At 37.8% G+C, this 23,966-nt stretch overlaps 1 protein-coding gene across 2 annotated transcripts in view; it reads right to left on the minus strand.

Annotated features, from left to right (window-relative positions):
- Window positions 1-586: 586 nt before the first annotated feature.
- Window positions 587-23,966, minus strand: part of LOC121323120 (protein kinase C iota type) — a 29,590-nt gene continuing 6,210 nt past the window's right edge. The window contains exons 2-18 of one of the 2 annotated variants that reach the window (XM_041263919.1): window positions 22,425-22,546; window positions 20,779-20,868; window positions 16,737-16,787; window positions 14,684-14,769; window positions 14,090-14,227; window positions 13,506-13,557; window positions 11,033-11,094; window positions 9,918-10,094; window positions 9,039-9,136; window positions 8,117-8,203; window positions 7,427-7,562; window positions 6,568-6,655; window positions 6,132-6,257; window positions 5,565-5,644; window positions 5,379-5,468; window positions 4,354-4,469; window positions 587-3,440 (exon numbers count right to left, since the gene is read on the minus strand). In XM_041263919.1, the coding sequence (XP_041119853.1) occupies window positions 3,353-3,440; window positions 4,354-4,469; window positions 5,379-5,468; window positions 5,565-5,644; window positions 6,132-6,257; window positions 6,568-6,655; window positions 7,427-7,562; window positions 8,117-8,203; window positions 9,039-9,136; window positions 9,918-10,094; window positions 11,033-11,094; window positions 13,506-13,557; window positions 14,090-14,227; window positions 14,684-14,769; window positions 16,737-16,787; window positions 20,779-20,868; window positions 22,425-22,546 (1,687 nt within the window). In that variant the 3' untranslated portion in view covers window positions 587-3,352. Of the gene's footprint in view, window positions 3,441-4,353; window positions 4,470-5,378; window positions 5,469-5,564; window positions 5,645-6,131; window positions 6,258-6,567; window positions 6,656-7,426; window positions 7,563-8,116; window positions 8,204-9,038; window positions 9,137-9,917; window positions 10,095-11,032; window positions 11,098-13,505; window positions 13,558-14,089; window positions 14,228-14,683; window positions 14,770-16,736; window positions 16,788-20,778; window positions 20,869-22,424; window positions 22,547-23,966 lie in introns of both variants that reach the window. The other variant, XM_041263918.1, reaches the window with a different exon arrangement.

Consider the following 23,966-nt stretch of genomic DNA (forward strand, 5'->3'; position numbering starts at 1 on the left):
ATTTGTAAACAAGATGTTGCAGCTCAACCACTCCCCTATATCAATAAGTAAACATATATATAAATTATGTTAAATTAGGACCAGCTGTGACAAACAGGACAGAGAGCGAGTAAGGCAGGGAGCACAAGGTCCCTTTTTGCTGACTATTTATTTACTTTTTAATTCTTATTTTAAGGTACCTATAAAATCGACACCTTTGAACAACACCATTACACCCTGAGGAAGAACAGGAATTAAGACACAACAGGACAGGACACATTTTTTAAAAGGAAAAACAAAGTATATTTGGCATTTATGGTATTGTACAGCACCGTTTCCACATTCTATTTTTAGACGAACAAACAAGAACATATTAATGCCGTATTAATTTATCATTAATAACATAACCCTATTTATATTATCTGAACAGTCATTGTGGAAATAGTCAGGTTGCATCAGGTAATCATAGATGCAAGTAACATTTATAAAACCAACAGTTCTTTTTGAAGCAATACAAAGTATTGTGCTTTTTTGCCAATCAATTTAATATATTCACTAGTCAACTATGCCTCAACCCCCACCACATTACTCGCCTGAATCTTTAAAAAAAGTAGCAGTAAGATTTCCATATGTGTTAGAATGATTCATTATAAAAGAGAAGTGCTTTGCTAGCTGGACTGTTCCCCGATTACCCGGGTACCTGACTTGTTTTCCACTTTGACTGCAGTACAGTATATTGTAGACATTTTACCCGTGAACAAAACAAAATTACAATAAAAGCAAATTGAGTCAATTAAACGAGATAGTGTTATGGCATTTGTAACAGCATGTAAAAAAATAAGTAGCGTTTGAAAAGCATTTTAGGAAAAAAAGTGTAAAAGGTAAAAAAAAGAAAATACATAAGTAAATAACACATTAAAATTGATACATTTGTCCCCCCTCCCATCATTCAGTGTACCTATACGATTTTTGTTTGTAAAACAATATAAAAATAACAGGTGAAACGCGAGAGTAAAGACTAAATTCCCTGTTAGGGTATACTAAAGTTAATGGCAATCGAAAGAAAAAACATCAGCCTTTAACACAACTTTTTAAAGAGATGTTAATGAAAACTACAGCCTGTAACAATTGCTCACTAAAGAACCATCTCAAATGACCTGTCCTATGCACGTTATCCCAAAACACCTTCTCTTGTATTTCAGATCCTATTCACTGTTAACAGGGGATAAGAAACAAAAAACACAGCAGTACATTAGACATTGGGTAATAAATGAGCAATACCAAGGGGTTCTGCAACAAGTGCATGCAGTGAGTGAATCTACAGGAGACTCCACTGAAACTACCAGTCTCTATACAAGGCTACCTGATTTACTTGGCTTCATATACAGTGACCCGGTAATTTTACATCTATGGCATATAGTTTTATTTCATATTGCAATATGATACAATTCACCAGCTGAAATGAAGTGGGATAAGCCATAATTGTTTTTTCCCAGCAGGGTACAGGTTGCTCAACCTATTAGTAATGTTCCAATATACATTTATTTGCAGGTTTGGCATGCATTGTCACACCAGAACTGCAGATGACATGCAAAGGACGAACTCACAATTTTTGTGTGGTCTGTGTAGATTTCCTTTCGTAGATGCCCGAGGCACTACAGCTTTAGCTATCCTTCATCTATAGAAAAGCTAAAACAGGTTTCCAACCCTTAAAATCACACTAAAGTTGTTGTTTAGATCAGTGCTCACTAGACGGTTGTAAATATACAGCTCCACTCAGATTCTTCACAGCCAAGCCAGCTGGTTCCTAACAGGTCACACCACCTTTTAGCTACCCTGCTTGTTTAAATACCAGCAAATTAAGATGAGCTGGGGACTACTCAAAAAGCCTAATATGCATAAAAGCCAATATTTTCTTCAAGGTTTTAATGCATTCAGTGCATTACAGTGTCTGCAAGTTAATTTCAAAAGGTTTGTCCTTATGTTACTACCCCTGAACTGGGCTGGTACAGGTAAAATAAAATAAGTAAATACCGTTAAGGCTGATTTGTTGACTTTTTAGTATGACAATAAATTATACATTTCGAAAATGCACAAATACGAAGGTGATATATTACGCTAGACTTCGGCAGAAATGATTATGTAAGTGTGATACCGTTTCTTAGACTCTGAGTGCGAAAGCATTTAGTTGTCATCCTTTTCCATTAAATATTGAGGTTGATAAAATAAGAGATGGAATTTGAATGAAAAGAATGAAGCAAGTAGGGTTCTGGACATCATCTGGGTGAAACGCTTGTTTTAAAAAGTATTCTCAGCAGTTCAAACAATGAACTGTCTTTCTAAATACTCTTACTATATACAGTTTTATAACCACCATTCTTTCCTTCAAAGGCTGTCAAAAAGGATTCCAAAAGGCTTTGGTCAGCATTAAAAAAAAAAAATAGAAGTGTTCCCTTAGACTGTAAAAATGTCTACTTTGAGTAACAGCTGTGAAACTCTCAATGAAGTGCTGGCACGTACAGCTGCCATTGTTTATATAGATCTGTTTTTTTTTTTTTTTTTTCACAACTAAAAATGTTTTTGGTCCTGTTCAACACAGAAAGTCTGTGGAAGTTCTCCATTGAAAGTATTTGTTTTGGGCTCTAATCTAAAAACACATTATCAGTAGTACCATTCAGTTTAACAAATATATACATTTTTTCCCCACCGTCCTGTGACTTAAAAGGAGAGGTCCCTTTGTAACAATTTTCTAAAACTAAGCTGTGAAGATAACTGCTCATTTTTAGCTCTGCAACCAATAGTCTTTAATCTTTCATAGTCTGTATCATCTTATTTTCCAGCCGTTATCACACAAGGGGCTCATGTATCGTTTTGTATATTATTCCTGTAAGAGTAGAATGGTTTAATTTTCAACAGTTTTGCTGCCAATTACAACCTGTGGACTGGTGAGGGAAATAGCTAAGCAACCTACCAATTGTACATCAATATTAAATTCAACATGGTTTGGTTTTTAGTTTAGAGAAACCTTCTAATACTACCCTGAATACATACAGTAATATAAATACTATGCCAGTTCTACTTTACAGATCTTAGATTTTACTGACAGTAAATAGTCAAACTTGTATTGAAGATCAATGAATATAGGTTTCCATCTAAATATTAATTTACGTATGCATCAAAGTATGAAATCTGCGGTAACAGTTGGTTACAGGCTACACCAGGATTATGGATTCTAACTGGCATGAGATCAGCATAATTAGCAGCTGATGGTAAACTTAAGTATTTAAAATTTCAGATAGTATATTAACCATGCAGACATTTATAGGCAATAGCAGGAGAGTCTGATGCAACATTTTTTTTTTTTTTAATCTATTTAGACGCATTCTTCAGCAGACATTAAAAGAGGGTTGATGTATTCAAAGCCTTCGAATTCGGACTGATCAATCTTCCTGACAATATCGCTGCAAAAATAAATACAATTAGTAACAGAAATATACAATCTATAACGGATGCAATGAGTCTCACAAGTTTACTGTTGAAATAAAATTGTTTTTCTTCTAGATCAGGGTTTCTAAGCCCTGGTCCTGGGTACCCCATGTGTTTTTTGGTTTACATTCCACCTAAGCTCTCAATTACTTAACTAAAACCTTAACTGAACTAATAATTTGCTTAATTAGACCTTTTTACTTGTTTTCAGCTCTTAAACAGTTGCAGATTTCAAGTTAGCTATAACATTTTACAAGTACTTTGTAGGAGCTGAGAACAATTAAAAAGGTCCAATTAAGCAAATTAGTTCAATTAAGGGTCTAGTTCAGTAACTGAGAGCTCAGTTGGAATGAAAAGCAGGAGACAACTGGGGTCCCCTGGACCAGGTTTGGGAAACCCTGTTCTAGATGCTAGAGCATACAGTTCAAAATCAGGCTCAATCAATCAATCTTTATAGTAAGTTTAATTTTACACAATGTAACACGAGTGTCGGTTTTGTATGACATTCAATAAAGCTGTCAGGGATAGACAAGTATTTTGTTTCTGAAAACTGCATAACAGTATTAAACATACATTTTCTCAAAAAAAGTGTTTCAATATTACAAAAAAAGGGCAAATGTAACACCAATATAAATGCAGTTATTGAAAATGCTGCTTTTTTTCAATTCTTCCTCATTTTCAGCTCTAAATTGGCCCTGCTTTTACTGTTTTACAACAGAAAGGAACTGAAGCAGCAATGGGAAAGAAACCTGCCCGAAGGTCACTGACAATTAGGGGTTAAGCTGGGATTCGGCTACATAATGAAGACTTCTCTTCAATGAAAAACATCCTAACTAGCAATAATAACAAATACTTCAAGCATATCAGAACAGAAGTACCAGTACTTACTCATCATCTGGAGTGAGCTGTATAGGTTCATTGGTAAACTGAGCATCGAAGTTATCCAGTCCAAACTCTCCAGAGATGTTGGGTTTGAAGGGAGGAACCACTTGCTTCTGCTCCATCTGCAACAACACAAATTTTCAGTCAGCCCAAAGCATAAAATTCTCCCTCCTGGTCTTACAATGCAAGTCAGGCTTGGGCTGTTTAGTTTCAATGTTGTTCTACAGATACTAATGTCCTATAAAATGCATGCACAGTAAAATCTGCTGATATTATATGAAGTTAAATATACTATGCTTGATACTTGATCAGAAATAGAATGGGCAGTATGATTGCAGGACCTGTCTAGCACTGTTAATGACCAAATACTCGCTTACTTATCATTTAGAAAATGCATCATGACATGTCTCCCCACTTGACCAATTCAGATTAGCAATAATAATGCACAAAAATAAATATTACCCCAAATCAGAGGCTGCACTCAACACTAATACTGGAGAAACCTTATACCTGATACTGTTTTTGTAATGCGGACTTGTGGCATAGGCAGAGATTTAAGGCGGCTACTGGATGTCAAAACCAAACTTAACATCTTTTACTTCACGGTGCAAGCAGGAGAGCCACATTTAAATGCTTAAACCTTTACAAAAACAACCAAATTAGTTTCAACAGTTAATAAATTTAGTAAAGTTGATTCTGAGATTCTAATTTCTGCTTTATCAAGTCAATACTATTCACTGCTATGTCCTTTAAAATTAAAAATCTAAGTTACTTTGTTAAAGGAAATACTATAATTCCTGTTGAAATATTGTGCAGTTCAAAGATTTAGTTAAATGTGCTTTGTAAATATTGTTGAGGGGCACGGATGCATTTATTACAAAATGTAAAAAATTTTATAAAATATCATATATATATATATATATATATATATATATATATATATATATATATATATATATATATATATAAACACCCTAGTATTTTGTCCCATTGAGACACGTGAAGCCTTGTGAAGGTTATAAGCTACTTACAAGGTCCCAGTCAACATTTCTGAAGAATGGATGACCCATGATGTCAGCGAAACCTGTCTGAGGGTGGCAGCCTAGACGTTCCTTGGGTTCCTTCAGGAGAAAAATTCACATTGAATTAACAACATATACAACATGCACAATACTATACGTGATCTGTCAAAAGACTGGTCGAGAGAAACATCATACCTTGTTAAGGAAACCCTTTAGAACACTGGCAGCTTTGACAGACAGGGAACGTGGGATACGGATTTGCTTTTCCAAAATAACTGGGATTTAAGAAAAAAAAAATGTGTTTGAAAATCCTGAAAAGGAGATAAACAAAAAAAAACCTAACACAGTGAATGGTTTAATTGATCTACTTTAGTCTTTTAAATCATTAAAATTAGTTTGTAAAATCCAGTGTCTACGCCTTGGATATGAAACATATTTTAATCCTCATGGTTGTTTAGATTCACTTTTTATATCAATTTTTGGTTGTCTTCCATCCTGGTTACTTTTTAAAACTCAGAATAAAGCAGCACTGTGGTCTCACAAGAGCGCTCAGAAACATTTAGTACACCAGAGCGGAACCACTAACCTGTAATTGACACTCTGTAAGAAACACAACTTTTCTTCTACCTGGTATTTATGATACCATACCAAGATCCTCTTTAATTGTAATTACAATCTCTTATTTTAAGCTTCCTATTTTTACTCTTTATAAAACAGGTATGCATAATTGTGTGTTGTGTATAAAAAATAAAAAGACTGTACCTTGAAATAGATAATCCTCTGTATTCTGATCAGGGTTGTCAGAGCTTCCCACAATGTCAAAGGGGGACCTTCCTGCCATCATTTCAAACATCAGAACTCCCAGCGCCCACCAATCTACACTGAAACCTATCCAACACAAAAAAAACAAAACAAAAAAACCCAGCACTATTATGAACACTAAGTACACAGAAGAAAATACACTGAAACCGCCAGTCAGCTAAAACCTTAGCTATTGCAGCCGCCAGTCAGCTAAAACCTTAGCTATTGTAGCCTCCCCTTAAAAAATACTGTTTTCTTCCAAAACAGTAATTATGGCTATATGTTAAGCTTTGGCACATTAAAAGGCACAACATATCCTCTATTCTTTCTAGTTACACTGGCATGCACATTGTACATTAGTTAAATAGTTCATTAAAAGCCAGCTTGAACATATTACCATAATCTTCTCCTCGCAGGATCTCCGGGGCGATGTAGTTGGGAGTACCACAGAATGTGCTGGTGGTGTCCCCAGGACGCAAGCCTTCCTGAAAGAGAAGATCAGTGAAGATTTCTCACCAGAGAGAATGGTAAGGTACAGAGAGCAAATACTGAAATCAGGGACGCCCCCCTCGGCTATATTGTGACATTTTCGGTTCACAATCGTCTATTTTAAAAATAATTTGTTTGACTTCAAAAGTGTTTTCTGACATATTAATATATCAGGGTTATCGTTACTGTCCTAACAGAGGGGTCTGCTGTTTTCAGTTATCTTTCCTAGACCTGACCTGCAGGGTTGAAAAAGATAAACAGTCTTCATATTTGCATAAAGAATGTTCTGTGGGCTAAGAGCTAAATAACTGAATACAATTAAAGCAATACAAATCTGCAATTTTGAAAAGTAGAACAAAAAATGGGCTACAATCACTGCATCTTTTCTATAAAAAACTAGAGACCAATGGAGTGATGAACACGAACATCAATAATCCATGTTTATACCTGGGTCAAACGCAATATTGGAAATACCCTAAAATGCATAAAGCAAACATGTTCAGAGTCAGCAGGACAAGCAAAACAAGTTAATAACCATGTCTTACTTTACATTAGAAAAACAACTTCCTTACAAATCCCTAATTGTTTTTCTGAAAGTAAGTTTGAGAATTTATTTTCACTTTGAATCAGATGAAGCCCCTTGACCCTGCCACAAAAATGTCCCTCCCTGTTGTTATTACTCCTTTAATTAGAGTCTTGTGGCATAGTGGATGTTATCTGAATAGTCATCAGGAAACACTTTGTTCTTCAAAGCACTGCTCACACACCTTACACATCCCGTAATCAGTGAGTTTAATGTGTCCCTCTGACTCAAGCAAGACGTTATCCAGTTTCAGATCTCTGTATATGATCCCATGTTCATGAAGGTAGTTTAATGCCAAGCTGATTTCTGCAGAGTAAAACCTGAAGAACAATAAACCCATTATTTATTTATCACAGTAAACCTGCACAAGTTATTCTTCACGTCTTTGTCCCATTTAGAGTAAAAAAGCATTCTGAAAGTGATTTTTCAACCAATTCACTAACTATTAAGCTGTAAAGACACCCTCATCTAGCTTGGAATTTACTGTACCATCTGCTGCTGGGTAGACTGTAATAACTTAATAGAATTGCAAACACTTGTGGCAATACAGTTAACCACCATGGCAGTAAATCACAAAACTGTTTTTATCAGTATTATGAAAATACAGTTTCTTATGTACATGTAAAAAATGTAAGTGTGTTACATGAATGGACAGACTAGCAGACAGGTTCCTCCATATGTTCCACTGTTCCGACACACTCAATTTGTGTTAAACAATGTCCTAACCAAATTTAACTGGATAAATCTAGATGTATGTAAAGATGCAAGTGTGACATACACACAGATGTATGTTCTTCCGTCTCCACTATATCGCTGTGTCCAGAGCACAGAGATATAGTGCAAAATATTGTTAGCATGTAATAGAGGTTTATACCTGGCGTGCTCTTCTGGAAGTTTTCTCTGCCGCTGCATGTGAAACATCAAATCTCCACCATTGACATATTCAATGACAAAAAACAATCTAAAATAGCAATAAAAGAATTTTAAAGGAAAAGTATTTTAAAAACACAGGTCATCTTTAAACACAAGAAAAGAAACATTAGAAAACCCAAGAAACCCATATAATACTCATTTAACTGTGAACACTGAGCACCTATTAGCAGGTTAACATTTAGAATCAAGGGTCAAATTGCACAAAAGACACAACCCATAGGATGCCATCCCTAACCCTGGCCACAACAGTATCTTCACCTCTCTGGAGGTGAAACAAATCTCATCATTATACCACAGAAAATGTATGGGTTCCTTTCAAACACAGATCTAATCAGATCTCAGAAGCTAAGCAAGGTTGTGCATGGTCAGTATTTGGATAGGTGACCTCCAAGGTAAATCAGTGGCTGCAGTGGTGTCGGGCACTTAATACAGGTGTATCTATTTAATCTACAATGTGGACATTAGAAATCCCCCTGCATTCTTTCAAACAGCAGCAGTGGTGTTAACCCTGGTGTCATGGTGTCATCCCATGACAGGTCAATAAACCTCAAGCCTGCTTAAATTCCATCTTCACTTAACAAGTCTTCAGTCCCCCAGGTCACGTCTGTAAATGAGAACCTGTTCTCAGCTGGCCCTACCTTGTTAAATAAAGGATTTGAGGATTTGATTTATTCTTGTAGCTGTAACAAAATCAATCAATCAATCAATATCTTGGAAACTTTCTTGCAGACCGCTGGTCCGCAGGGCTACTGGATGAAAAGGTTCAGTATGTGACTGAATTGTGAATAAAACCCGAGACACCCTGCTTAAATAAAAAATATATTCTGCAATGTGTTATTTTTTAGCTTAGTGAGAATCCCCACCTGCTCTCAGTCTGGAAGCAGGAATGCAATCCCACGAGGAACGGGTGGTTTGATGCTTGCTCGAACACATGTTTCTCCGTCTGCACCCAATCTATATCCTTGGAGACAAGAAAGACCAGAGCATGAAATCAATTAGGCTTCAAAAGCAAAGCGTGTTGAAGGCTCGGGGCAAGAGGATCCCTGGAAAAAGTCTGGGTGGTCTCAGTGAAGTTCCTAAGACTGGTCAAAAAGGCAATTGCCATTTAGTTGTTTTTGGCCCAGTCAAGTGGTTTTCTACCTATATACCCATGATTTACAATTCCAACTGGACGCACACACAAATATTGGAACAAAACACTGGAGTGAGAACACCCCATGTAAAAAGAACACTATAGTGGCATCCGCAAAAAAAAAAGAAGATTTTATTACAGGTCATTTCATTTTCTCTTCCATTTTTAGTTGATAATAAATAAATAAATAAATAAATAAATAAATAAATAAATAAAATCACACCTGTGATTGAGATTGGGTGGGTGCTGTATACATTTAAAAGTAGTAAAATGTGCATTTAAGATTTTTAATTTTATTTATTTATTATAAAAATTTAGGAGGATAGACAAAAGCATAAAGACAATTTTAACACTTTACCAAAAAATAAATAAAAGGTCAAGTAAACCTTTGGTCCCCTACAGCTGAAACTACCCATGTGTAGTAAATAGTGTGCATTTCTTTGCCAAAAACAGCCCTAAATGGCAGGTCTCAGAGGAGAAAGATTAGCTGGACATGGAGACCAACGACCCTTTCACCCCACAAGAATAGGGCAGTGAATCAATAGGGGACTATTAGTCACTTAAATACATAATGAAAAAAAATGCTGAATATCTGTGAACAACATGTTACCTCATCGTCATTCACAAGCTCCTTCTTCACCACTTTCATGGCGTAGATGCGTTCTGTTTTTTTTAAACGGACCAACAGCACTTTGGCGTAGCTGCCTCTGCCAATGACACGGATTAAATCAAAGTCCGCCAGTCCTAAACTGGAAGGAGCTCTGCCCCTTTCTCTACTGCTCATAGCCTGCCACAGGAAGAAAAAAAAAAAAAGACAGATATTAGTCCTTTAAGAATCTACCACATAGAAACAACAAAACTGATGTTATCCAAATCGATTGCTTGTTATGCGACTAACATTTCATTTAAAGGCAGCTTTGGCTTTGTTTTAAAAAAAAAATACCAAGTCAAAATGATCTGTTTCTCATTATTTTATTTTTACATATTATGCAGCCTTAGCCTCTCAGACTGCTAAAGTTAATGGCATTAAGAAACATGAATATATTTTATTGGCTTCTCTAAAGGGAATCAATACAATTATTTTCCAACAGCAAAACCTAAACAAAGTAGGCAAGACATGCTCAAACGACTGATCTACTTGGTCTGCTATTTGAATCACAATGACAGTAAAGCGTCCTGGATTTAGTTTATAGTTAAGTTTATAGAAAGGGGAGGACAATACCAGAGAAATGACCTCTTGTGCTTTTGTGCTGTGAATATTATTCTCTCATTTATTTTTCATCTTCCGGAGAACGCTAACTGTTCTGGTGGTAATTGTTTAACTATGCTGCCATCGTAGCAATTGCATTTAAAATGTGTCAGTTTTCTAGATGAAGCAAACACCAGCAAGGATGAAATACCTGAAAAAGAATTGTAGTCCAAAGGTCTGTCATTGTTTTTAGGATTTCTTAGTTTACAATGGTGAGAGCCCAGAAGCGGAAGTCACAAGAGAAAAAACCAGGACCCAAGTTCCACTGGGAATTCAGTCGTATGATAATGCAACACTAACCAATTCTATACTGTAGTTTTTATTTTAGTAGTTGTTATTTCAGGTAGAACAGAGAAAATAAATAAAAATGCCAAAATATTTTGTTTCACCATTTATCAATAATATTAAATATAGCAATAAAAAAGAATAAACAAATACTACATTTCAATAAAGTTAGTCTAATCCAGTTATCTTACCTCCTTTTCTTCCCCAACATGGTCCAAATTTTCATCATGACTTGAAGATTTGTAAGAAATAACTGCTAAGTGTAAAGTGAATACTATGTTAGACAAATAAAAATAAAGCATTGCATATTTTATATAAAAACCATTAGACACCAGACAGTACGAACCAACTATGGCTGTATATAGTTTTCCTGCATTTTAAATCAGGCTTGGATCTAACAAATCTAATTTTATATTCTCAAAGTCTTTTCACATACCGGCACAAAGAACTTGAGGTCACAAAGATGCAACAGAGCATTCATTGCAGGGCATCTGCAAATCTCACCCCAGTCTAGTCATTAACATCCATTTAAAGAAACAAAATGATCAAACACTGTTGCATGAAGCAAAAAGAATGCAAACTAATTTTCAAATTAGACACTTTTGGAACCTCTTGGAATTAACATCCTATTCTGAAGTCATCATCCTCCGGAATGTTTCTTTCAAAAGTCAACTTCTTTATAACAGCTTGTTTACAGCAATTTTTGTGTACCTACATTACCTTTTTCTTATATACACAGTACGTCAAAAGTTTTTTCATGATTATCTATGCTTTTAACTGTATAAACTGGTCTATAAACACTTAATATTTCATTATATGATACGTGTACTTATATAAGCTGATAATCATAAGTGAACTGCATTCAAAAATAAAAATTTTAAATGAAAATGTCAATCTTCTCAATTTCAATGAAATGGTCACCCAAAGCAAGGGGATTTCTGTCTGAAGCCCAAGTCAGTTAAAAGTCTGAAATGTGTATAACACGGTGTTAGAACACTGGCCTAAGTATAAAAGTGTCTTTGTTAGATGTTCTCTGAGTTAACTAGCATGTTACCTAATTAACCTTTTGTCACCAATTATTGTTAACAGGTGAGAGTCCATGATTACTATACATATAGGTAGCATAGGCACAAGTTTGTCATTCCTGAATGTAAGGGAGCAGAAAATGGCAAAATATGCTCAGTTAAGCAAAGAAAAAAGACAGTCTGTAATTACTTTAAGAAATGAAGGTCAATCTTTAAGACAAAATCGCAAGAACTTTGCAAGTGTCTGTAACTGCTGTGGCCAAGACCATCAAACAATTTGAAGAAACTGGCACTCATGAGGACCGAACAAGGTCAGGCAGGCCAAGGGTGACCTCAGTATCAGAGAACAAGTTCATTCATGTCACAAGTCTACGAAACTGGCGATTAACTGACCCTGAAATACAAGCTCAGATAAATGCTACTAGAAGTACAGAAGTTTCAACATCAACTGTTCAGAGGAGATTGCGTGAAGCTGGCCTAACTGGAAGAATTGCTTCAAAGAAACCACTGTTAAGAGTGCAGAATAAGAGGAAGAGACTTGCCTGGGGCAAAAAACACAGAAACTGGACATTTGAGGAGTGGAAGTCGGTCTTATGGACTGACGAGTAAAAATTTGAAATATCTGGGTCCAACCGCTGAGTATTTGTAAGACGCAGAGGGGGTGAGCGCATGAGTTTTGCATGTGTGGTTCCCACTGTCAAGCATGGAGGAGGCAGTGTCATGGTCTGGGGTTGCTTTGATGGTGACAGAGTTGGTGATCTTTACCAAGTCCATGGCAAGCTCAACCAGCATGGCTATCATAGCATACTTCAGAGGCATGCCATTCCATCAGGATTACGGCTAGTTGGGCAGTCCTTCATTCTTCAGAAAGATAATGACCCGAAACACACCTCAAAGTTGTGCAAGAACTATCTGGCGAAGAAGGAAAGTGAAGGACAACTCAATCTAATGACCTGGCCTGCCCAGTCTCCAGACCTCAATCCCACAGAACTTGTATGGGACAAACTGGACAGAAGAGTCAAAGCAAAACTACCCACAAGTGCCCTACATCTCTGGGAATTGCTGCAGAAGAACTGGGAAGACATGTCGGGTGATTTCCTGCTGAAACTTGTTAACCGAACGCCTTGTGTTTGTGAGGCTGTTATTAAGGCAAAGGGTGGCTATTTTGAGGCCAATTTTCAATTTTCTTGAACACTGCTTTCATACGCGTTTTGTTTTGTATACTGTAACATGCGTTTTCATTTTCAAATATTTACAGAAACGTATACGATGTAAAACATTGTCAATCATGAAAAAAACCTAGTTTCCAGCAAGTGTACGCAAACTTTTGACTGCTACTGTACATATACAAATAAAAACAACAGGGTGAGGCAATCCACACCCTGGTGGAGGGGTGGCGTGTACCCGGGATCTCTCACACTAAAGCATACCGCAGCTACCGCTATACAAAAGGGCCAGCTCCATTGCAACGAGGGTTACCTACTAGCCCTGCTGCTGCCTTCCCCCATGCACGCTACACTATATATAGACACACACACACATATTAAAATGCCACTTATACAAGAAAATAAAAAAATAAAAAACATTCAATATATAATTTCAATATCACGATTGCCCAATAACTAATTAAATCCTTTACCTGGTAGTAAATCAGTGTGTGTTGAAGATGAACCCACAGGCTCTGCAGGATCCTGAAAACATGAAGACGAAAATGAAAGTTATCTAGGCATTACACAGCAACCTGGTATGTGTTTGAAATATCGGAGTTAGCTGAACTAATGTATTCTTGTTGTTTAGATTCACTTCGTATCATTTTTAAAAAGAAGAATATATTAGTTAAGGTAAATAATATTTTATACTCATACCAAGTTGTTCTTGACAATACCAGAAGAGTTTTGAATGTATACACAAGCAGTATTAGAAGCAGGGTTGTCTTAAGCACAGTAACACAAATTAGTGGGTTGCTGTTCTCACTTTCAAAGTTTCAGGGTGTTGACTTGCAAGGCAGGTTTTTCAGAGTGATATAAGCCACTGTTTTCTGTATGCTGCCTAGTTGCTTCTAATATAATAATTTAAAATGGTCCAATCTTTATTATACTTGGTGATGGACAGCAATAGATCAACCTTGATGGTAAGCAACAGCTGGATTCATACAGAGTTAAAAGGGTTGCACTATTTAGGTCATACTTTAGTGAGCAGCCATTGAAACACACATGTACGTACCTGTATAACATGTCTTCCACATTCTATGGTGACCAGTTTGTGACACTTCTTGTGGACCAGGAGCTTGCAGTTAATGCATTTGTACCCCTGGCGCCCCAGTCCCCAGATCCGGTCTGTACAAATGGCACAGTGTGCTCGCTGAACCACAGGGAAACAAAACCACGTCACAAACAAACATCTGAAAGGTAGACCTTGAGTATGAACATTTGGGATTCACAAACACCATCAATTGTGCTCAAAAATGGGGGCCTTAACCTCAGCTATATCATTCATTCATAATATTAATTTCAAAACTAAATTATAAATCAAAAGAGGGTCACTGTAAGGAGAGCAACATTTTACACAGATTATTGGGAGGGGTTCCTCTAATGTTACAGTGGGCCTTGAGTCAAAGTTTGGGAATCCCTTAAAATGAGGATCCTGTAAACACATGTTTAAAAAAAGAACTACCGTTTACAGCAATTTACTAAAATAACCTACTCACAAAACAAAAATAAATATTGAGATGTAACAAGAAAAACTTGTTTTAAAACGTGCAAACAAACAAAACAAAAAGGCAGTCATCGTCCAGAACAGGATTGATAAAACACTCACCCTGTTAAACCTCTTTGCCTGGAAGGTGTGTCCCTTTGCATAGTAGAGCTTCCTCCAACGCCGGGCCCCCCTGCGATAGATGGATTCTGTGGATCAAAGATGGTTGGTTAATTTTGCACCACTGCCAACCTCTTTCACCAAATGTATCAACATACAGTCCTGCAGTGAGAAAGTAATAACTGATTTGAGGTTGCCTGACATAATAAATACGTTGATCAGAGAAATAGTCGTTTTCACTGTCAGATTCAATAAATACACAAATAAATACACACACACTCGAGCTATGGCCAAAAGTTTGACATCACTCTAGAATTTTAGGATTACGATAATATATAAACACAATTTAGATCTTGAATTCAGCATCATGTAATCAACGAAACTACAAAATGATATTGCAAAATTCGACCAGAAGCCATGATAGTAGTACTTTGCAGTGTATTCCATTGCGTTTTAAGACTTTCCTTAATCCACTCAGGCATGGACTCAATGAGGTGCTGGTCGAGTTATCCTTTAGATTACTCCATGCAGCCTTTACACTCGATTCCAGCTAATTTCGGTTGCATGGTTGACGGTTCCTGATTTCCTGTCCAGTAAGACCCCAAAAATTCTCATTGGAATCGAGATCCGGTGAATTTCCAGGTTGAAATTGCAGTGGCGTGATATGGTCTTCTAACCATTTCTTCACTTGTCAGGCTTGATGGAAAGGGGCTCTGTCATTTTGGAAGTCCAACAAGGATTGGTAACTGAAAACAGTACAAGACCATAGGAAGATGTTCTTGTACTGTTTTCAGTTACCAATCCTTGTTCATAGCTGTCCCCTTGGGTGAAACGTGTAGGGATCCTGTGCCTTTGGTAGAAAAGCTTCCCCAGATATGGATAGTTTCAGGATGCTTCAGCATTGGGACAGTACACTGGCTTGTATCTTTCTCCTTGTAGCTTTTTAACTCCACCTTGGTTTCCAAAATAGCTGAAGGGGAACTTGTCAGAGAAAATTAATAAGGCCCAGTCATCTTTGGTCCAGTCTTTCTACGGGCGACAAGCTTTCAGGCGACCTCTGATGTTTTTCTTGCTCAGAAGGGGCAGCCCATTCTCCAAGAGACTGTCTCACAGTGTGCGCAGACGCATTCACTCCAACAGGTGTTGATCCTGTCGAGCAGTGCTGACTTTTGGGCATCCAGACCTCAGCTTTATAGCTTCCAGTCTTCTTGTATTTCTGGATGATCCTAGACTCTGTGCTTTGGCTGACATAACCTCTGTTGGCTGTCTGACGACTGTAAAGCCTTCCTTATGAAGTACAATGGAGTGTGTTTCCGAGGTGGTATGGCTCTTCCCCATGGCTTGCTCTGAAGTTAACAAAAACAAAATCTATGTAAAAATCATGCTTATATAGCTTAAATCACTTACCATTTCTAATTGGCACCTTTTGATTACTTCTAAAAGATTTGTGTCACATCTTTTCAGAAATGCTAGATTTAAAAATATCAAATTTTTCAAATTCAATATGTTAACGGAACATTATTCAGCAGACTTAATTCGACTTCATAAAGCAAGTCTAGGGTGATGCAAAACTTTTGGTCTTCACTGTATATGTATATATGAACTATATAACAAGCACTCAACAGTTGTATTGCACTGGCTTCAGATTTAGCGTTTATAATCGGGTAAAAATAAAATCATAATAAAACTGATTATTATTGTTTTGTTTACTAATGCTGGGACAATCATGGCTTTTTCATGTTCAAATATTCATTTCAATTTTGTAACAGTATTTGAATTTGCTGGAAAACAAAAGTAGAATTCATAATTCATATATTACAGGACAAAAACTAAATCCCCTTGAGTAAAATAAAACCAGTACCCCATCAAATTACTTATTAAAGACAGGAGAAAAGCACTCTTATCTACTGTACAGTAGAATGAGATTTAGGAATTGGTTTCTTTTACATGACATCTTTGACAGTTATTTTAAATTCTGTATTATGAACAAAACAGAAACGATAGTACCATCTATACAGTATTATATTTACTACAGGAACTAAATATGTAGACTCACTGTCTTCTCCAGGACATGGCATTCCAGGTTTTTCAGGTACACATGGAAGTACTACAAAGAAAAGAACACAAACTCTGGTTTATTAATAGTTTAATGCATATTGGCAAGATGCATATAGCAGTGGAGAGCCTTACAACTAGGGATTACCAAGTCTGAAATTCCTTGGAAAGTGGGGCAGACAGGTTCCTAGCATAGATCGGAATGCATAATGTATATTTTTTTTATACTATATAGATATTGCTGTTAAGAGTATTAAACTTTATAGAGGAAAAAATATACTATTTACAAATGAAATACATCTGAACACTCATGGCCCTTTTTATTTATTTTTTTAAAAAACGAGTGGACAATTTAAGATTCTTAACCAATTCTAATTCTTAACCAAACAGCAAATCATTTCTTTGCTTTGTCCATTAAATACACTTAATTAAACAAAACATGACTATCTTGGCCAAGCAATGTTAATTACCATCGTGGAACAAATCTGCCACTTGGGGGACCAGACACGCAGGGGAGATCCCCTGTACATAAAACAGACATTCAGGGGAGATCCCCTGTACATAAAACAGACACGCAAGGGAGATCCCCTGAGCATAAAATAGAGGCTTGAGAACCTGAAAGGAAGAAAGAAAGTGGAACTCGGGCACATTGAGAACAGCCCTTGTTTAAGTGAATTATAGACTTCCAAAGCTGGGCCAGGAGGCACCCCCAAAGAACCTGAAGCGAGAAGATTGCCCAGTGTTACAAAGGAAGAGCTCCTTCTGTGAGGTTAGCTAGAATAAGCTTAGATCCTTGGATTGTGAGAGGAGTGACAGCGCATGAGATGCTAAGAGGTTAGGTTTGGCCAGACCTCCCCTCTAACTTACTAAGAGAACCTCCCTAGTGCAGGTAAAGGAAGCATAGCTTGCACAAAGGTCGTGGAAGTGAGACTCACTAACCCCCAAGAGGATGGACCTTCAGCGCCCCGCTAAAGATTTCTACAAGTGTAGACAAACTAAAGAAATGCCAATGCATATACAAACAAAAAGAAAGAAACATTTAACACAAAGGTTAGTAATTGGCTTCCTAGTGACTATGTGAAGACCCTCTGCTCAGTGGAAAGAAAAACCCTCCTTTTTTCAGGGGGAAACGTTTGGTCGTCCCGGGCATACTAGCAATAAACTGATGTGTAAAAGATATCTCAGATGGAAAAGAACGTATGTATGATTCAACTGCTGATAAGGTCCAGAATGCTGCCCCGATTCTGAATGACTGAGGAGTACAGAATTGAGGGGGAAATCTTGCTCTGGAAACCAACGAAGACAGATGAGATGTGAACCAATGTCTGGATATAACAGTTCAGCTTGAAATCGATGAACAAGGGGTCTGAATTTGAAATAGCTTTGCGTTCTGTGATATATTTCTGAATGGAAGCACATGGACATAGAGGAGAGTCAATTTTTGATAGCTGAATAAATTGACCTTGCCGAAGCTGATCCTTTTTGGAAATGCACAGGAAGACAAACTGGGAATCTAGGATGAACATGAGATCACGGCAGTGAATACCCAGCATAGGAAAGCTGGCAATAGAAGGAACTATATATTCTGAGCATCTTAAAAAAACAAAAATACAGTTAGACATATTGTTGCCATTTTTACATCACCAAATGTAAATAGGTGGTCCAGCTGGTGGAAGGAGTGAGTGAAGCAGCCATGTATGCTTGTGCTGTATTGAGTAGTCTGCTGATAGAACCAGAACATGATATGAATTGAGAAGTATCCCGCATAAAGCCTCAGAGAGTATCAAATATTTTTGGGCTGCTGCAGCAGCCAAAAGTTAACAGAGTAGAAAGATAGAATTTCTTTTCCCAGCATATCCTGAACAGGTGGCAAAGTGAAGGATGGATTGGCATTACTTTAAATGCGTCCAATATATCTGCTTTTGGTAACCAGGAGCTGCAACCTGCCAATTTGAATGAACTGCATCCGATATGATATTGTACTGTAGAGAAAATTGGAAGGAGCGAGCTAATGCCACTGGCGCTTGATCCCCATGGTGCTGACAAGTCTATGATGAGATGCTTTTTTTCTGACATTTTCTGAGTGGCGATGCCTATGGGGTTAATCCTGAATATTGGAAATGGGGGAGCTGCAACAGGGCCGACCATAAATCCTTTTTTGATCTCTTTCTGAATAAGCGACTGTACTGTCTTGGGCTCTTGAATAGCAGAATGAAGGTTTTTGGTTTAGAAGGAGGAGGGATTTGACTGGAATTCTCTAGTCCATCAATTAAATAGTTAACAAAGTTCTTGTCTGGATGATTCATACATTTGTTTTAAAATGGAAATATTTATGGGAGTGGAGAAAGTCGCTTTGACGCTACTGGGCGCATGGCTTTTAAATGAGCGTCCCTGCCGAAACTGCACATATGGATGTTTTTGCACTGTCTCATCGAGCAAATACCGAAATTATAATTCCTACTTATTTGCTTTCCTCCTGCGTATCGGATTCTTCGCCCGAATTTGTCTTCCCTTGTGGATTGCTCTGGTGGGGCTGAAGAATGGATAGAGTTAGGGATCGAGATTCTGTTTGAAAAGCGGGGAGGAGTGATGCAGATTGCTGGTCTGGAGGAGGCTGAGGGCAGAGAGAGGCTGAGTGGCCTGTAGAACCACAGACCCCACATGCGTTGGCTCAGAGACCGCCGAAAATCCTGAATAGGTCTAAATCAGGTTTTGTCCAGTCGATTAAGCAGTTATCTGTTGCCAAAATACCTGCTGTTTTTGCTGAAAATGATTTGTGGTAAAAACATGGTCCTTCCACATCTGGCAGGTAGCTCCACTATGTAGAATTCGTAAGGATCCAATTTTTGTCTGCGGTTTGGGTATACTGAACATAGAACATCTCTGTAGGTAGTGAAGGAAAAGACGAATTCCCCCAGAGTTAGACTTTTCAGTAATCTGGGGTCTCTTGATCTCAGCGTGACTGATAAATGTCCGCAATTCCCCACACCATGATCCAGAAATTCAGATGTAGCCATTAACAGAGAAACCAGCCTTACCTTCAATTATGCTGTGCCGTTTATCCAAATTGCTAAGGTTGGTATTGACTGAGGATAAGGTATTCGCGAATGGTTGCATGAATGCTTTTACTTCATTAAAGGAGACAATGTTCCTGTTAAATTTCACTGGCTGGAACGGATGCCTGCTGGTATGATGACGTGCTGGCAGTGAGGGTAGCTTTTTCTGAGACAGTCTGTCTGCTGTCAGCTGAGTGGGGCTGGGGAGTTTTCTTGGGTGGAAAAATAGGTTCCGCTGCCATGGATTCACAATAGAAGCTGAAAAGGGATTCTCGATTACTCCCTGCTGGGATTTCGCTGCCGTTTTTAGGAGGGTGTTTATCAGCTTGTTGAAAGTCCAGTCAAAGTACAGATGATAAGGAGAGATAGCCTGGGTTTGGAGCCACTTGGATCTGCAAGGATTAACTCCTTGATCGGTGGGTAGTGTTATGGTATCCTGCTCGGGAGGCACTTTTTTTGTGGAGGCTTTCTTCAGACTGCTTACACACTGCTACAGCTACAGAGCTACAGCGTCGGAGGACAACGCAGCCCTGGGAGGTTGACAGGCAAGCCACAGGGGTCACTGGTGCGCGGTGAGCTGAGGACACCCTGGCCAACCTAGCCCTCCCTCCCCCCAGGCGGCGCTCGGCCAATTGAGCAACACCCCCTAGGAACTCCTGGCCACAATCAGCAATGACATAGCCTGGATTCGAACTTGCGATCTCCAGGCTACAGGGCACATCCACGCGGAGCGTTTTTTACTGGATGGGCCACTCGGGAACCCCCTCAGACTTTTGAATGAATCCTTTATAATCACTTTGACATAGTATTCATACACTTCTTACAAACCAAAATTTTAATTCAGTATGAATTTAGAGTTTGCGTTTCACTTGTACTGTTGAGCTATAATTGTTTTCATAATATCCAATTAAAATAAAGAATTACATTCAATATTTATTTTTTAAGAGCCTGGAATGATTGTATATATGCCTCCATTTTTATACTTACCATGGATAATCAATTCCGAATCCTTGTTCAGTTCGTAAAGCCTTAGAGCTTCTTCCAACTCCAACTGAGAAGAGACAGTACAAGGGTCACCTGGAATCAAAATAAAAAAAAAAATTTACATTTGCCCTAGAAACAAGAGACACTGGCAATGGCACATATGTACTATACACACAAGCCTTCAACTTGCTTAAACCTATTCAGGTCTCTCTCCATACCAGGGCACAGTTTCCTCTTTCCAAACATGGATAGGGCACCCAAGCAGCCACTTAGCATTTTTTTCAATGAATTATAGGGTTTTTTGTTCCATATTAAATAATAACAATACAAATTTTGAATCAATGATACGCTAATTTAGTTTATAGTTTTGTACATACACTTTGTGTATTGCGTAATACTGTAATGTATCTACTGTATACCAGTTTCCATTTATCTTAAGTCTATAGGCAGGTGCACACCAGCTTACATATCTAATGGTGCAATGCAAATATCCAACTAACACATAAACTACTTTGATTAAAAAGAACAGTAAAAACACAGCTTCAGTAACATTTGCGCCAACGACAATTCAGTGGCTTACTGTTTCAACTCAAAAAGTCTAATTTGCTCAGCACAGCGCAGCAACGAAATGACACAGAAACAAAAGAACTGCAGTAACAGGTTAGATAGCTCGATCTGTACACGTATGCAAGTCAGGACAGGCAATGTGCTTTTTTTTTTTTTATGTATTATGCACAAGTTTGTACTATTTTAGTACAGCAGGCAATACAACACTGTTCTTTGCAATCATTCTGTGTGTTGCTTATTTTCCCCTTTTAAGCGTGTTCTACTGAGGACTTACTATATTTATCTTTCTATCTAAAGATGGCAGTGTATTTAATTACTGATGTTTCTCAAATTTTCTCAACATACTGTAACACGCACTAGCATGTGCCTGTCATAAATTAGCTTAAGAAACAAAGGTCTGTATAGGTGAGCGAAACGTGCTTTAGACACACATAAACACTAATAACTCTAGAAGGCTGTCTCTGTTCACAACTTTACACTTGGAAGAATACATTGACCTCCTACAAAACGATCTATTTGCTCTTTAAGAACTGTAGGCTAGTCACTAACAGATCATATCATTTACACTGTGAACTCTAGGCTGGGCTGTTTGCTTAGTTTTGTAGTTGTTCCTTTTCATTGTGGTAGGCAAACATTCTTCAGGGGAACACTTTTTAATAGACTTACTTTTAGCAAACCGGAAAAACCTACAGTATGCTAGAAAATGCATTCATTGGAGCAAAGTGAATAATAACATTCGTATTTTTAAACAAGAAATTGTCATTTTTAATCTGCATAATAAAGGTGCATCCAGACTGAGAAATTCCCCTCCCCTGTTTATCAGGGACTGGTTCATTGGATATTTCTAAATCTAGAGTAAAGGCTAACTTTTTTGATATTCCATTTTCTTAAGTTTGGCTTTATGTCATTTTTAGTACTATATAGTTTATCAGAACTGGTAATTGTTTGAAGCTGAGTGCAAGTATAAGGGGAATACAATCTGTCAACTTCTTCCAGTAGAACCCAGCGTCATGGTCAGCGTATGTTTTACATACATGTACCTCTGTTATTTATTAGCTATTTTGTTTATTATGGTAAAATACCTTCTTCATCAATCCACTTCATAGTGAAAAGCTGGTCATCCTCAAAGGAGCACATCTCTCGCACCTCATTGGAAAGACCTTCGTACAAGATGGATGGCTCGAAGCTGGTAATCATGATGTCCCTGGAAAGCACAAGAACGAGGCATGAACATCGACGCTTCAGATCTAAAAAAATACTTTCCTTTCCAAGTCAATAAGCTACAGCAGGTTCATAAACACACACAGCCTGGCTACAAACAAACCTGGCTATAACCGGCACTAAAACAGACAAAGTTTTCTTGTCTGGTGTGCCGTTCCATATTAACATAATACCAAAGTTATATTGATTTATTTCAAACTCATTTCCACAATATCGGTGAGACAAATGTTGAACATACAGTATGTCAAACATAACAGAACTTATAACACTAGTAAATACAATATTTATAGTGACATTTGGGGAATATGAACTTCGGACTGTCAAAGGAAGATTTATGATAAAGTACAGAGCAAAAATAACTTTTTATTACTCGGTTGGGTAGGAAGTGTATTTTCTCTGTTTAATGCACAATGAAATAAATGTAATTTAAGATTAAGATTAGGTGTAACTACAGAAAGTAGCTTCCCTGCCTTGTCAGGATGCAGTAGCATTAGGCTATTTGCCTATTAAGGAAGGCTTCCTGATGAGGGGAGCAGCACAGGTGCTCCGGGTTTCACCTCATTAAGAACCACCGCTTAGTGGATTGGAGGGAGCATATAGGGAACTGTGTTTCTCCAGGGAGGCTGAGCTAGTTGAGGAGAGACACATGAGGGATCATGACAGCTTGTTTACCTGATTTTAGAAGTCTTTGTTTCCAACTGTTATAGAGCCAGGACTGCTAACGTTGAAGCGACCCTTATTAAAAGAGACTGTAATAAAGACATGGATGGCTCCTTCCTGCCTGGACTGTGGGCTCTTACCTGACCCTGAGGCTGTATTCCCTGCAGCGTCTCCACTTTAATTATTTTTTGGTTTCCCCTTGTGTGTGTGTGTGTGTGTGTGTGTGTGTGTGTGTGTGTGTGTGTGTGTGTGTGTGTGTGTGTATATATATATATATATATATATACACACACACACACACACACACACACACACACACACACACACACACACACACACACACACACACACACACACACACAAACACACTTGTTTGGAACTGTATCGCCAACTCTGCTTTGTTTTATTTACCTGTGGGTGCTACCCCTACCGCTCACACTTACTAAATAAAAAAAAATGGCATGTCTTATCATGAATATGCCCCACAGGAGTAGACAATAAAACATACTGTCCACAATTTTGTTGTAAGAACTACAGTACCAGTATCACCTGCCTAATCTGTCCTCGCTAGCAACTTGAAAGTCAAGTGACTTTATAACTCATTTAAATTTAAAAAAATTAAAAATCCAGTTCCCAGCTGACCTTTGTAACGCATTACTGAGCACACCATGAGAGTGAAACTGACAGGGAAGAGGAAATATAAATCTACCAAGAACGGCAGTGTCAAATGACATGCACTAAAT

The sequence above is a fragment of the Polyodon spathula genome, chromosome 11 (genome assembly GCF_017654505.1).
Source record: "Polyodon spathula isolate WHYD16114869_AA chromosome 11, ASM1765450v1, whole genome shotgun sequence".
In the NCBI taxonomy this organism is placed as follows: domain Eukaryota; kingdom Metazoa; phylum Chordata; class Actinopteri; order Acipenseriformes; family Polyodontidae; genus Polyodon; species Polyodon spathula.